A 13,788-nucleotide genomic window follows, 5' to 3' on the forward strand; every position below is an offset into this window, starting at 1 on the left:
CGGATCTTTGCAACTGTACCGCCCACAGCCCTCTGCCCACTATTAACTGCCTGTGCACACAGATCTCTGCAGTTGTACTGTCCACAGCCCTCTACCCACTATTAACTGTCTGTGCACACAGATCTCTGCAGTTGTACTGTCCACAGCCCTCTACTTACTATGATTTACCAGTGCATGGATGTCTGCAGTACCGCCCACAGCCCCTGTCCAGTATTATCTGCCTGTGCATACGGATCCCTGCAACTGTACAGCCCGCAGTTCCCTGCCCAATATTATTTGCCTGATTATGGATCTCTGCAGCTGTAATGCCCAGAACCCTCTGCTCACTATTTTCTGCCTGTGCACACAGATCTCTGCAACTGTACCGCCCACAGCCCTCTGCTCACTATTATCTACCTGTGCACACAGATCTCTGCAACTGTACCGCCCACAGTCTTCTGACCACCATTATATGAATGTGCACATGGATCTCTACAACTGTACCGCCCACAGCCCTCTGCCCACTATTATCTGACTGTACACAGATCTCTACAATTGTATCGCCCACAGCCTTCCGGCCACCATTATCTAAAATGTGAACATGGGTCTCTGCAACTGTACCACCCACAGCCTTCTTGGCCACTATTATCAGAACGTGCACATTGATCTCTGCAACTGTACCGCATACAGCCTTCTGCCCACAAAGCACAGCTGTCCTCACTTTTGGCACCTACCCTGTACTCGGTGCAAGAGATATGACTGAAAATGGTTCCAACTCCGCATACGCAGAACTCAGAAAAAGACACAACTCAGGCTACACACCCATGACACTCCCCTGCGTACGCTCAGTTTGTGCCCAGTTCATAACCAGAAATGCCCATTTGACGGACTGAGTGAAACTTCAAAAATGAGTCTGAACAGAGCTATGCAAAGATTTGTGTTTGTTGCAGCGTGTGCAAAGATGTGTGTTTGTTGTGTGACTCACAATCAGACCCTAAATATTTATGTATTAGTATTTTATCAAGATGTTTTGTTGAAGTGAACAAGTCATAGGTTATACATGTACAATAATAGTAGACTCAGGTTTTTTTTTATTATTCTATTTATTAAGGTGTCAAAACCTCCTGTAGCCCCGCCTAGACCTCCAGGCACAGCTGTGTCAGCACAAGGTGGACCAAAATGCCCGCAGGTTTGTGAATTAACAATGGGACTTCTCTAACACCTTACACAATATGGCTCAAGTTTTACTGAGTTTGGTTTTCCTTCTTTATTTCAGAAACCGACACCTCCAAACAAACCATTGCCAGTCCTGAAACCAAAACCGGTAATTAATGGCTTACCTTGAAATCATTACTTTCCCATTACAGACTTGTAATGCACTAATACACAGAGATTGTCTGAATAGGCATCAATAATTCTTTAACTTTATTGGGCACTTAGATGACTATAAAATGTAACAATTATAGGTTGGGCATACCATTTTCCCATAAACTATCATGTCCATGACTGGTAGATAATAACATCACATCATATTTCTAACAATTTTTACACAGGATGGATATAGGTGATTTGCCACATTGAAGAAATAACTTGCATTCTGGTGTCTTAATGTTTATAGACTATTACCTTACAGTTATCCAGAAACTTATATCATACTTTGTTATATACAAATTGTATTTGGCAATCCGCACTTTTCAAAGGTTGTTCTATGCAAATTCTATATTTCCTTTCAAAGCACTCTCTGTTCCAACTAATGGTCCATGTGAATCTCTCCATCGGGGAAGCAGTGTTAATTGCTTACTCTCCCCGATCACAGTCTTTCTCCATGCAGCTGTGTCTGGGGACTGTTGAAATAGAGCAGGGACTGCTTTGGTTGCCATGAAACTTCTGATTGGTTAAGCTACATATTCCATATCCATTTTAAATGATTCTATGGTATTTGCATGGAGTTATCCTATAAACTGTAACTTCATGTACAAATCCAAATTCTAAAAACTTTCTAATGTCACCTCTTCTTTTTTTTTTAGGTATTAAAACAGAAGCCATCACCTTTGGCTCCTTTACCGCCTTTAAAACCGTCGTCAATGAAGACTACCCCTCACCCATTGCATGTGAGTATAAGAAAATAAGAATTTACTCACCGGTAATTCTATTTCTCGTAGTCCGTAGTGGATGCTGGGGACTCCGTCAGGACCATGGGGAATAGCGGCTCCGCAGGAGACAGGGCACAAAATTTAAAAGTTTGACCACTAGGTGGTGTGTACTGGCTCCTCCCCCTATGACCCTCCTCCAAGCCTCAGTTAGGATACTGTGCCCGGACGAGCGTACACAATAAGGAAGGATTTTGAATCCCGGGTAAGACTCATACCAGCCACACCAATCACACCGTACAACTTGTGATCTGAACCCAGTTAACAGTATGATAACGTAGGAGCCTCTGAAAAGATGGCTCACAACAATAAACAACCCGATTTTTTTGTAACAATAACTATGTACAAGTATTGCAGACAATCCGCACTTGGGATGGGCGCCCAGCATCCACTACGGACTACGAGAAATAGAATTACCGGTGAGTAAATTCTTATTTTCTCTGACGTCCTAGTGGATGCTGGGGACTCCGTCAGGACCATGGGGATTATACCAAAGCTCCCAAACGGGCGGGAGAGTGCGGATGACTCTGCAGCACCGAATGAGAGAACTCCAGGTCCTCCTTAGCCAGGGTATCAAATTTGTAGAATTTTACAAACGTGTTCCCCCCTGACCACGTAGCTGCTCGGCAGAGTTGTAATGCCGAGACCCCTCGGGCAGCCGCCCAAGATGAGCCCACCTTCCTTGTGGAGTGGGCATTGACAGATTTAGGCTGTGGCAGGCCTGCCACAGAATGTGCCAGTTGAATTGTTCTACAAATCCAACGAGCAATCGTCTGCTTAGAAGCAGGAGCACCCAGCTTGTTGGGTGCATACAGTATAAACAGCGAGTCAGATTTTCTGACTCCAGCCGTCCTTGAAATATATATTTTCAATGATTTGACAACGTCCAGCAACTTGGAATCCTCCAAATCGCTAGTAGCCGCAGGCACCACAATAGGCTGGTTCAGGTGAAACGCTGATACCACCTTAGGCAGAAAATGAGGACGCGTCCTCAATTCTGCCCTGTCCGAATGGAAAATCAGATATGGGCTTTTATACGATAAAGCCGCCAATTCCGACACTCTCCTGGCTGAAGCCAGGGCCAGTAGCATGGTTACTTTCCATGTAAGATATTTCAAATCTACCGATTTGAGTGGCTCAAACCAATGGGATTTGAGAAAATCCAAAACTACATTGAGATCCCACGGTGCCACTGGGGGCACAACCGGGGGCTGTATATGTAGTACTCCTTTTACAAAAGTCTGGACTTCAGGAACTGAAGCCAATTCTTTCTGGAAGAAAATCGACAGGACCGAAATTTGAACCTTAATGGACCCTAATTTGAGGCCCATAGATAATCCTGTTTGCAGGAAATGTAGGAATCGACCCAGTTGAAATTCCTCTGTCGGGGCCTTCCTGGCCTCACACCATGCAACATATTTTCTCCAAATGCGGTGATAATGTTGTGCAGTCACCTCCTTCCTGGCTTTGACCAGGGTAGGGATGACCTCTTCCGGAATGCCTTTTTCCCTTAGGATCCGGCGTTCAACCGCCATGCCGTCAAACGCAGCTGCGGTAAGTCTTGGAATAGACACGGTCCCTGCTGAAGCAGATCCCTTCTTAGAGGTAGAGGCCACGGATCTTCCGTGAGCATCTCCTGAAGTTCCGGGTACCAAGTCCTTCTTGGCCAGTCCGGAGCCACTAGTATCGTTCTTACTCCCCTTTGCCGTATAATTCTCAGTACCTTGGGTATGAGAGGCAGAGGAGGGAACACATACACTGACTGGTACACCCATGGTGTTACCAGAGCGTCCACAGCTATTGCCTGAGGGTCTCTTGACCTGGCGCAATACCTGTCCAGTTTTTTGTTGTGAAGAGACGTTTCCAGGCTTGACCACACGCCCTGGAAGTTTCTTCCTTGTGTGACCGCTCCCCAGCCTCTCAGGCTGGCATCCGTGGTCACTAGGACCCAGTTCTGTATGCCGAATCTGCGGCCCTCTAACAGATGAGCACTCTGCAACCACCATAGCAGAGAGACCCTTGTCCTTGTCGACAATTTTATCCGCTGATGCATCTGCAGATGCGATCCGGACCATTTGTCTAGCAGATCCCACTGAAAAATTCGTGCATGGAATCTGCCGAATGGAATCGCTTCGTAAGAAGCCACCATTTTTCCCAGGACTCTTGTGCATTGATGCACAGACACTGTCCCTGGTTTTAGGAGGTTCCTGACGAGTTCGGATAACTCCCTGGCTTTCTCCTCCGGAAGAAATACCTTTTTCTGAACAGTGTCCAGAATCATCCCTAGGAACAGCAGACGTGTCGTCGGGATCAGTTGGGATTTTGGAAAATTCAGAATCCACCCGTGCTGTTGGAGCACTACTTGAGTTAGTGCTACTCCGACCTCCAGCTGTTCTCTGGATCTTGCCCTTATCAGGAGATCGTCCAAGTAAGGGATAATTAATACGCCTTCTCTTCGAAGAAGGATCATCATTTCGGTCATTACCTTGGTAAAGACCCTGGGTGCCGTGGACAATCCAAACGGCAGCGTCTGAAACTGATAATGACAGTTTTGTACCACGAACCTGAGGTACCCTTGGTGTGAAGGGCAAATTGGGACATGAAGGTAAGCATCCTTGATGTCCAAGGACACCATAAAATCCCCTTCTTCCAGATTCGCTATCACTGCTCTGAGTGACTCCATCTTGAACTTGAATTTTTGTATGTACAGGTTCAGAGATTTCAGATTTAGAATAGGTCTTACCGAGCCGTCCGGCTTCGGTACCACAAATAGCGTGGAGTAATACCCCTTTCCCTGTTGTAGAAGGGGTACCTTGATTATCACCTGCTGAGAATACAGCTTGTGAATGGCTTCCAATACCGTCGCCCTGTCTGAGGGAGACGTTGGCAAAGCAGATTTTAGGAACCGGCGAGGGAGAGACTTCTCGAATTCCAACCTGTAACCCTGAGATACTACCTGCAGGATCCAGGGGTCCACCTGCGAGTGAGCCCACTGTGCGCTGAAATTCTTGAGGCGACCCCCCACCGCCCCTGAGTCCGCTTGTAAGGTCCCAGCGTCATGCTGAGGCCTTTGCAGAAGCCGGGGAGGACTTCTGCTCCTGGGAAGGGGCTGCTTGCTGCAGTCTCTTACCCTTTCCTTTGCCTCGGGGCAAATATGAATGTCCTTTTGCTCGCTTGTTCTTATAGGAACGAAAGGACTGCGGCTGAAAAGACTGCGTCTGTTTCTGCTGGGAGGGGACTTGAGGTAAAAAGGTGGACTTCCCGGCTGTTGCCGTGGCTACCAAATCCGATAGACCGACCCCAAATAATTCCTCCCCTTTATACGGCAATACTTCCATATGCCGTTTGGAATCCGCATCGCCTGACCACTGTCGTGTCCATAGACTTCTTCTGGCAGATATGGACATCGCACTTACTCTTGATGCCAGAGTGCAGATATCCCTCTGTGCATCTCGCATATAAAGGAATGCATCCTTTAATTGCTCTATAGTCAATAAAATACTGTCCTATCCAGGGTATCAATATTTTCAGTCAGGGAATCCGACCAAGCCACCCCAGCACTGCACATCCAGGCTGAGGCGATTGCTGGTCGCAGTATAACACCAGTATGTGTGTATATACTTTTTAGAGTATTTTCCAGCCTCCTATCAGCTGGATCCTTGAGGGCGGCCGTATCAGGAGACGGTAACGCCACTTGTTTGGATAAACGTGTGAGCGCCTTGTCCACCCTAGGGGGTGTTTCCCAGCGCGCCCTAACCTCTGGCGGGAAAGGGTATAACGCCAGTAACTTCTTTGAAATTAGCAGTTTTTTATCAGGGGTAACCCACGCTTCATCACACACGTCATTCAATTCCTCTGATTCAGGAAAAACTACAGGTAGTTTTTTCAGACCCCACATAATACCCCTTTTTGTGGTACTTGCAGTATCAGAGATATGCAAAGCCTCCTTCATTGCCGTGATCATATAACGTGTGGCCCTACTGGAAAATACGTTCGTTTCTTCACCGTCGACACTAGATTCGGTGTCCGTGTCTGGGTCTGTGTCGACCGACTGAGGCAAAGGGCGTTTTACAGCCCCTGACGGTGTTTGAGACGCCTGTACAGGTACTAACTGGTTTGCCGGTCGTCTCATGTCGTCAACCGACTTTTGCAGCGTGCTGACATTATCACGTAATTCCATAAACAAAGCCATCCATTCCGGTGTCGACTCCCTAGGGGGTGACATCACCATTACCGGCAATTGCTCCGCCTCCACACCAACATCGTCCTCATACATGTCGACACACACGTACCGACACACAGCAGACACACAGGGAATGCTCTGATAGAAGACAGGACCCCACTAGCCCTTTGGGGAGACAGAGGGAGAGTTTGCCAGCACACACCAAAGCGCTATAATTATATAGGAACAACCTTATATAAGTGTTGTTTCCTTATAGCTGCTTAAATATATATAATATCGCCAAAAAATGCCCCCCCTCTCTGTTTATTACCCTGTTTCTGTAGTGCAGTGCAGGGGAGAGCCTGGGAGCCTTCCTAGCAGCGGAGCTGTGTAGGAAAATGGCGCTGTGTGCTGAGGAGATAGGCCCTGCACCCTCAGTGACCGCCGGTGTGAAGTGTGCCTGAGCGCAATGGCGCACAGCTGCAGTGCTGTGCGCTACCTCATGAAGACTGAAAAGCCTTCAGCCGCCGGTTTCTGGACCTCTTCTTACTTCGGCATCTGCAAGGGGGTCGGCGGCGCGGCTCCGGTGACCCATCCAGGCTGTACCTGTGATCGTCCCTCTGGAGCTAGTGTCCAGTAGCCTAAGAAGCAAATCCATCCTGCACGCAGGTGAGTTCACTTCTTCTCCCCTAGGTCCCTCGTTGCAGTGAGCCTGTTGCCAGCAGGACTCACTGAAAATAATAAAACTATCAAAACTTTTACTCTAAGCAGCTCTTTATGAGAGCCACCTAGATTGCACCCTGCTCGGACGGGCACAAAAACCTAACTGAGGCTTGGAGGAGGGTCATAGGGGGAGGAGCCAGTACACACCACCTAGTGGTCAAACTTTTAAATTTTGTGCCCTGTCTCCTGCGGAGCCGCTATTCCCCATGGTCCTGACGGAGTCCCCAGCATCCACTAGGACGTCAGAGAAATACCGGTGACATTTCAGCTCCAGAGACTGATGAGACTCTGCACATTGAAATATCTTCTGAGTGGAAATATATTGTTATCTACAATGTCCCAAATGCTAATGGGGTTATTCAGAGATGGACGGCGATCTTGCTTCCACAGCGAGATCTGGGTCCATCTATCACATGCTGGGGACTGCCCAGCACAGGACAAGGCCGCCTAGTGGTGCATTCGCAATTTAATTGCGAACGCATCGATTAGAGGACAAGCCCAGGCTGCGTTGGCAGGTGGTCCGGTGCCATTTTTTCCTCAGAGCGGCTGCGTGTGATGAAAAAAACGGTCTGGACACTGCTTTACTTTTTTTTCAGTGGTATTCAGTTCTCCACAATGTGCAGCCGCCATATTCATTACAGTAAAATGTAGTATCCCAACAGCACCCCATTACCTGTGCATCTCTATGCAGTGCAAGGGAAAACTGGCAAAGTAAGTGACCACAAAGTGAAGGCGTTCTGACCATCCACTGTTATTCTGTCTACTAGGTTTTCTCTGCTGAATTAAGCCAGACCTGTATTCATGTTTGCCACCATTAGTAGCATTTTAAAGATGGCTTTATGCTCCCCTTATGTAGGACCATTTTAAGTTTTGTGTAATGTAATTACAGTTACTCAGCGAAGAAAAATTCCTTTAGTCTAAACAGCTTAGGGATGTCAAACAAAGCAGTTAAACTGACAGATGATTATTTTGTTTAATCATATGATACAGTGGAACAGCCTGAGACTATTCTTCCTCACAAGGCTCTTCTGGCTATATTCCATTCTGTTCAAAAGTGTATATGGGGTGGTGTTTGTGGGGCTGTTACGTTCTAATCTAAAAACGCTGGAATTAAGCCATTAAAGTTCAAACTCTTGCTCTGAATGAATATGTAATTGCTAACGTCAATAGCTTTTAAAGTTATTGACTTGACTCCAAAGAAAAACCAGAACATTTATTTGCCCTTTACTGACCTTAAAACTGTTTTTATTTTGCTTTCAGAAAATTGCCTTGAGACCTCCAGTACAACAGAGATGACCCTATCCATGATCTACGGGGCTAGCCAAAGATTGAGAAATTGCATAAGACATATCAGTGTCAAGTTGTCTACCTAAGTCATGGTAACCACTCTAAAAACACAAGATGTGCCTTAAGGATCCTTCTTATGAGATTAACAAGGCTTGTGACATCAATTTCCATTAATGAAGCCTTGAGCAGAAGGTTTCTGCTTTCTGATTGGTTTAGCACGTTACAAAAGGCAGTTTGTGTTTGAGGCAAGTATGTAAAAAAACAAGTGGAATGAAGATTAAATACCATTCATTGGGACTGCAGTTGCTGGCGTCAGGATATGTGTGCTAGGATTAAGTACACTGTGAGAGTATCATACTGCGTTAAAGAAAGAAGATTCACTCCGAGTAAATGAAGGAAGAATTCCAAGCTACCACTCTCCTTACAGTGCAATATGGGTTTGGGGTTTAACAGACCAGACAGTTTGCACTAAAAGGCATGGACATCCACTAGGAAAAAATGTTTTTAAGCAAGAATCTCAAGTGTGTTTAAAATAAATATATTTTTACATTCATTAATTTGCACTGCCGCATGCACACGTTACAATTTAGATTATAGGGTTAAAGGGATTTCAATTGTCACATTTTTTTTATTACCTTTCATGTTTTTAATAATAATAATGTTTGTCATTTAAAAAGGACCTAGATTGTTTACAAATATGTTTTTCTTGCTGATCTTCCTTGTACATTTAACTAGAATCTAAATTAGCTTTATTTATAAATTGGCATCTGTGAATATTAGTTGCATGCTTTATAGCTTCTTTACTGCTTCACTAGGATTTTTTAAAAACGTTAGTATTTTTTATTATTATATTACTATTTATAATGTATGCTTATCTCCATGTTGGAGGAAGCATAAGTTTACATGTTAGGTACACACGAATTCATGATAGGAACGAATTCTTGGTTACTGAGATCCTATGCAGATCCATATTGCGTTGATAGCACATACATTCTCCTATATCCTCTTAGATGCACATTCTTTAGTTTTGAACATTGTAACAATGAAGTGACTTATTCTGCTATTGCATTGCAGCTTTTTTTAAACATCTCATAGACTGTAACTGGCATTTTTAGATCTTCTGGAAAAAATGGGTTTATTTGAGTCAAAGAAATACTGTGTTTCATCTCAAAACCACACCGTATCTGCAGTTTCCACTGTTATATGTAATTGGAAACACTTAAGTACTATGAAAAAACTGGAGTCACAGGACTAGTCATCATGGAACATTGCAACCTTAAGTCTGAGACACATAGCTGAGCGGTGTGGTCAGAGGTTATGCTGACAGACTGGATTGCTGCCTAGCTCAAATCCACTGGTGCTTTCTTCACAGAACCATACATGACTTTTCTTTCTACTATTGTTTGTCATGTGAACCAGCCCAGAAAAGGTTAATTTATTACCACGTACATATACCTTTTCAAACTGGGTAGGAAAAAAACCACTTCTTTTTATTTCTTATGTGAATTGTTAAATGCTGCATTTCTGTATGTATTTTTTATTACATCCTTCTGAACAAAGAGTCCTGTGCAGTGCACAGTAGAGGTGTAATGCAGATTCCTTGGGCAGACAAAGGCTTAAATTATTGTTTAAACTATTTGTTGAAAGAATAGTTGAAGGTGGAATTTGTGTGCATGGCTTTCAGGCCACCACAATGTGAGGGTATTTTCAATATACTGTTTTATTAATAAAAAAAAAAGTGTAATATTGGAGATTCTCTGTAGTCAATGCAATATTAATACAAAGTTGCAGTGTGCAGACTGTACATGTGATTGCAGGTCTTTTGCTGGTCAACATGAGGTTAATTTATAAAGTGGATTTATATTCTGTACTGTTCAATATTGCTGCAAAAGAGACAGAATAGTATCTGTCCGGGTTCAGTATGATGTACCGCCACACGGGATGCAGAATGTCAGTTTATCGACATCGGCATCCCGAGTGGTGGAATGCTGGCAGGGTGGCCAGCACAACTAAGCCCTTTGCGAGCTAGCTTTGCTCGCCACAGGTTCTATTCTCCCTCTATGGGTGTCGTGGACACCCATAGAGGGGGAATCACCTACCTCGCCAGTATACCGGCGGCGGTATAGTCCCCCCGTCGGGATCCCGTCACCTGTATTGTGACCGCCAGGATCCCGATGATTGGTATGCTAACCGCATACCGTCTGTCCCTCTGCCCACAGCCACACACCATCTTTCACACAGTATAGCCATGGCAGGAGCAGTGGAGAGCATATGCCCACAGCCAGGGCTGCCATCAGAAATTATGGGGCCCGGGTCTGGCCAAATAGGCAGGCCCCCCACTCCTCCGTCCCCCCCCCCCCCCCCCCCAAAAAAAAATAAAAATAAAAAAAATTATATATATATATATATATATATATATATATAAATAAAATAAATGTATATATAATAATAATTCCTATGACCCCATCATCAAATTATCATATTATTTAATGCCCCACTACCTGTATTGGGGTTCTAGTCGCGTTGTCAGGGGTTCTGCTTGTCCTCCACCCTACCCTTCTGCCGCAGCAGGCAGTTCAGCAGCCTACTTCTAGTAAAACTATTGAAAATGTCCCTCCCAAAATGTCCGCCGCCTCAGAGGAGACAGTTATTAAAGATACTAGAGCCTCCTCTAGTATCTTTAATAACAGTCTCCTCTGAGGCGGCTGCCATCTTTAAAGGGACATATTCAATAGCCTGCTACGGGTAGTGGGCACACAAAGGCAGTGGCGGCAGACGGACGGGCAGCAGCATGAGCGGCCCGGCCCTCCCCTCTCTGTCAGAGAGGCCGGGCCTGGGACAGCTGTGCCCGCAGCACCCCCCTGATGGCTGGCCTGCCCAGAGCCTTTTCCTATTATAGGAAGTCTTTGATTATATTCCACAAAATTCAAATTTAAATTAACCAGAGTTAACGTAATCCAAACAATCCCTTGTATATCAGCTATGTAGTATTTTAGTAACACAAAGACAACATATATAGTATATTACTATGACAGCCTTAACATTTAAAAATTTTTACATTGCAATAATCGAAAATAGGTACAGAGGGTAGCTCATACTGAGACTGAAGCTCAGGTTTTAAAGAAGTCTATGGCAATTTGGTCAGGTTCTGTTCCTATTCCTTCAAAATCTGCTAGCATACATCCACAGAAACGTGAACTTGCCCAGATTTTGCAAGATGACACGGATACCGGCTCTGACACTGCAGACGGTGATGTGGAGGTGCTGAGTGGGGCGTCATCCCTTGCAAAAGGGGTGCAGCTAATGATTGAGGCCATTAGAGATGTGTTAAATATTACTGAATAAACACCTGAGCAGGTTGAGGAGGCTTACTTCACAGACAATAAGAAAGCCTCGCTAACCTTCCCTGCGTCTAAAGAATTAAACGCTTTATTTAAAAAATACTTGCAAAACCTGGAGAAAAATTTCCAGATTCCCAAAAGGATTCTGGTTGCTTTTCCCTTCCCTGAGGAAGATAGAAAAAAAGCTTCTTTAGAGGTGGGCGGGCAAAATACAAAAAGTCTGCACCCGCAGGCTCCCAGGACCAGAAGCCTGCTTCTGGTACCTCAAAATCCTCAGCATGACGGTGGACCACACAGCCTGGAGGACGGGCTGGTGGGGGCGAGACTCAGATGTTTCAGCCACATCTGCGTGTTGTCCGGCCTGGACCCCTGAGTACAGGATATTGTGTCCTAGGGGTACAAAATGGAGTTTCAAGAAACCCCACCTCACCGATTCTTCAAATCAGGCTTGCCAGCTTTTCTGACAGACAGAAATGTCCTACTGGAAGCTATCCAAAAATTGGAAAAGTCAGAGGTCATTGTTCCAGTTCCACCTCATATGCACAACATGGGTTACTATTCAAACCTTTTCGTGGTACCGAAACCGGATGGTTCGGTGAGACCAATTTTGAACTTGAAATCGCTAAACCCTTATCTAAGGGAGTTCAAATTCAAAATGGAGTCTCTGAGAGCGGTGATCTCAGGTCTGGAGGACGGGGAGTTTCTGGTATCCCTAGATATCAAGAATGCGTATCTGCACATTCCGATTTGGCCTCCGCACCAGGCTTATCTCAGATTTGCACTGTTAGACAGTCACTATCAGTTTCAGGCACTGCCATCCGGTCTCTCCACGGCACCGAGGGTGTTCACCAAGGTGATGGCAGAGATGATGGTTCTCCTCCGCAGACAGGGAGTGAACATAATTCCATACCTGGACGATCTGCTGATAAAGGCGTCATCTAGGGAGAAGCTGTTGCAGTCCATTGCTCTCACGACTCATCTGCTCAGGGTCCATGGTTGGATCCTGAACCTTCCAAAGTCGCATTTGCAGCCGACAAGGAGATTGTCTTTCCTGGGGATGATCCTCGACACGGAAACGCAGAGGGTGTTTCTACCAGAGGAGAAAGTGTTGGTGATACAAACAATGGTCCGGGATGTCCTGGAGCCAGCCTGGGTTTCCGTTCATCAGTGCATTCGCATTCTGGGGAAGATGGTTGCCTCCTACGATGCTCTACAATATGGAAGATTTCATGATCGATCCTTCCAATTGGATCTCCTAGACAAGTGGTCGTGTTCTCATCTACATATGCACCTGAGGATACGTCTGTAGCTGAAAGCAAGGATTTCACTCCTCTGGTGGCTACAAATGCCTCACCTTCCGGAGGGCCGCAGGTTCGGGATTCAGGACTGGATACTTCTAACCACGGATGCAAGTCTCCAAGGTTGGGGCGCAGTCACTCAAGGGGAAACCTTCCAAGGAAGGTGGTCAAGTCTGGAAACCAGTCTTCCAATAAACATTCTGGAACTAAGAGCCGTATACAACGGTCTTCTCCAAGCAACTCATCTTCTGCGAGATCGACCCATTCAAGTGCAGTCGGACAATGTAATGACTGTGGCCTACATAAACCGTCAAGGCGGAACAAAGAGCAGAGCTGCAATATCAGAGGTGAGAAGAATCATCCTTTGGGCAGAAAAGCACGCGTTAGCACTGTCAGCAATTTTCATTCCGGGAGTGGACAACTGGGAAGCGGACTTCCTCAGCAGACACGATCTCCATCCAGGAGAGTGGGGCCTCCATCCGGAGGTGTTTACGGAGGTGACTTTTTTTTGGGGTTCCTCAAATAGACATGAAGGCCTCCCGCCTCAACAAAAAACTTCGGAGGTATTGCTCAAGGTCAAGAGATCCACAAGCAGTGGCGGTGGACGTCCTGGTAACTCCGTGGGTGTTCCAGTCGGTGTACGTGTTTCCTCCACTTCCACTAATTCCAAGGATTCTAAAGCTGATAAGGAGAACAAGAGTTCAGGCAATCCTCATTGCTCCGGACTGGCCAAGAAGGGCTTGGTACGCGGATCTTCTGGATCTAATGCTGGAAGAGCCGAGGCCTCTTGCTCTTCAGGAGGACCTGCTGCAGCAGGAGATGTTCGCTTATAAAGACTTAACGCGGCT

General features: G+C 45.7%; 1 protein-coding gene across 1 annotated transcript in view; it reads left to right on the forward strand.

Moving 5' to 3' along the window:
• ADAM8 (ADAM metallopeptidase domain 8) overlaps positions 1–8,854 on the forward strand; it is a 45,811-nt gene extending 36,957 nt beyond the window's left edge. The window contains exons 22-25 of the mRNA XM_063958633.1: positions 1,091–1,168; positions 1,256–1,303; positions 2,007–2,090; positions 8,275–8,854. Of these exons, the coding sequence (XP_063814703.1) occupies positions 1,091–1,168; positions 1,256–1,303; positions 2,007–2,090; positions 8,275–8,310 (246 nt within the window). The 3' untranslated portion in view covers positions 8,311–8,854. The remainder of the gene's footprint in view (positions 1–1,090; positions 1,169–1,255; positions 1,304–2,006; positions 2,091–8,274) is intronic.
• Positions 8,855–13,788: the final 4,934 nt, after the last annotated feature.

This window comes from Pseudophryne corroboree, chromosome 3 (genome assembly GCF_028390025.1).
Source record: "Pseudophryne corroboree isolate aPseCor3 chromosome 3, aPseCor3.hap2, whole genome shotgun sequence".
Taxonomy (NCBI): Eukaryota; Metazoa; Chordata; class Amphibia; order Anura; family Myobatrachidae; genus Pseudophryne; species Pseudophryne corroboree.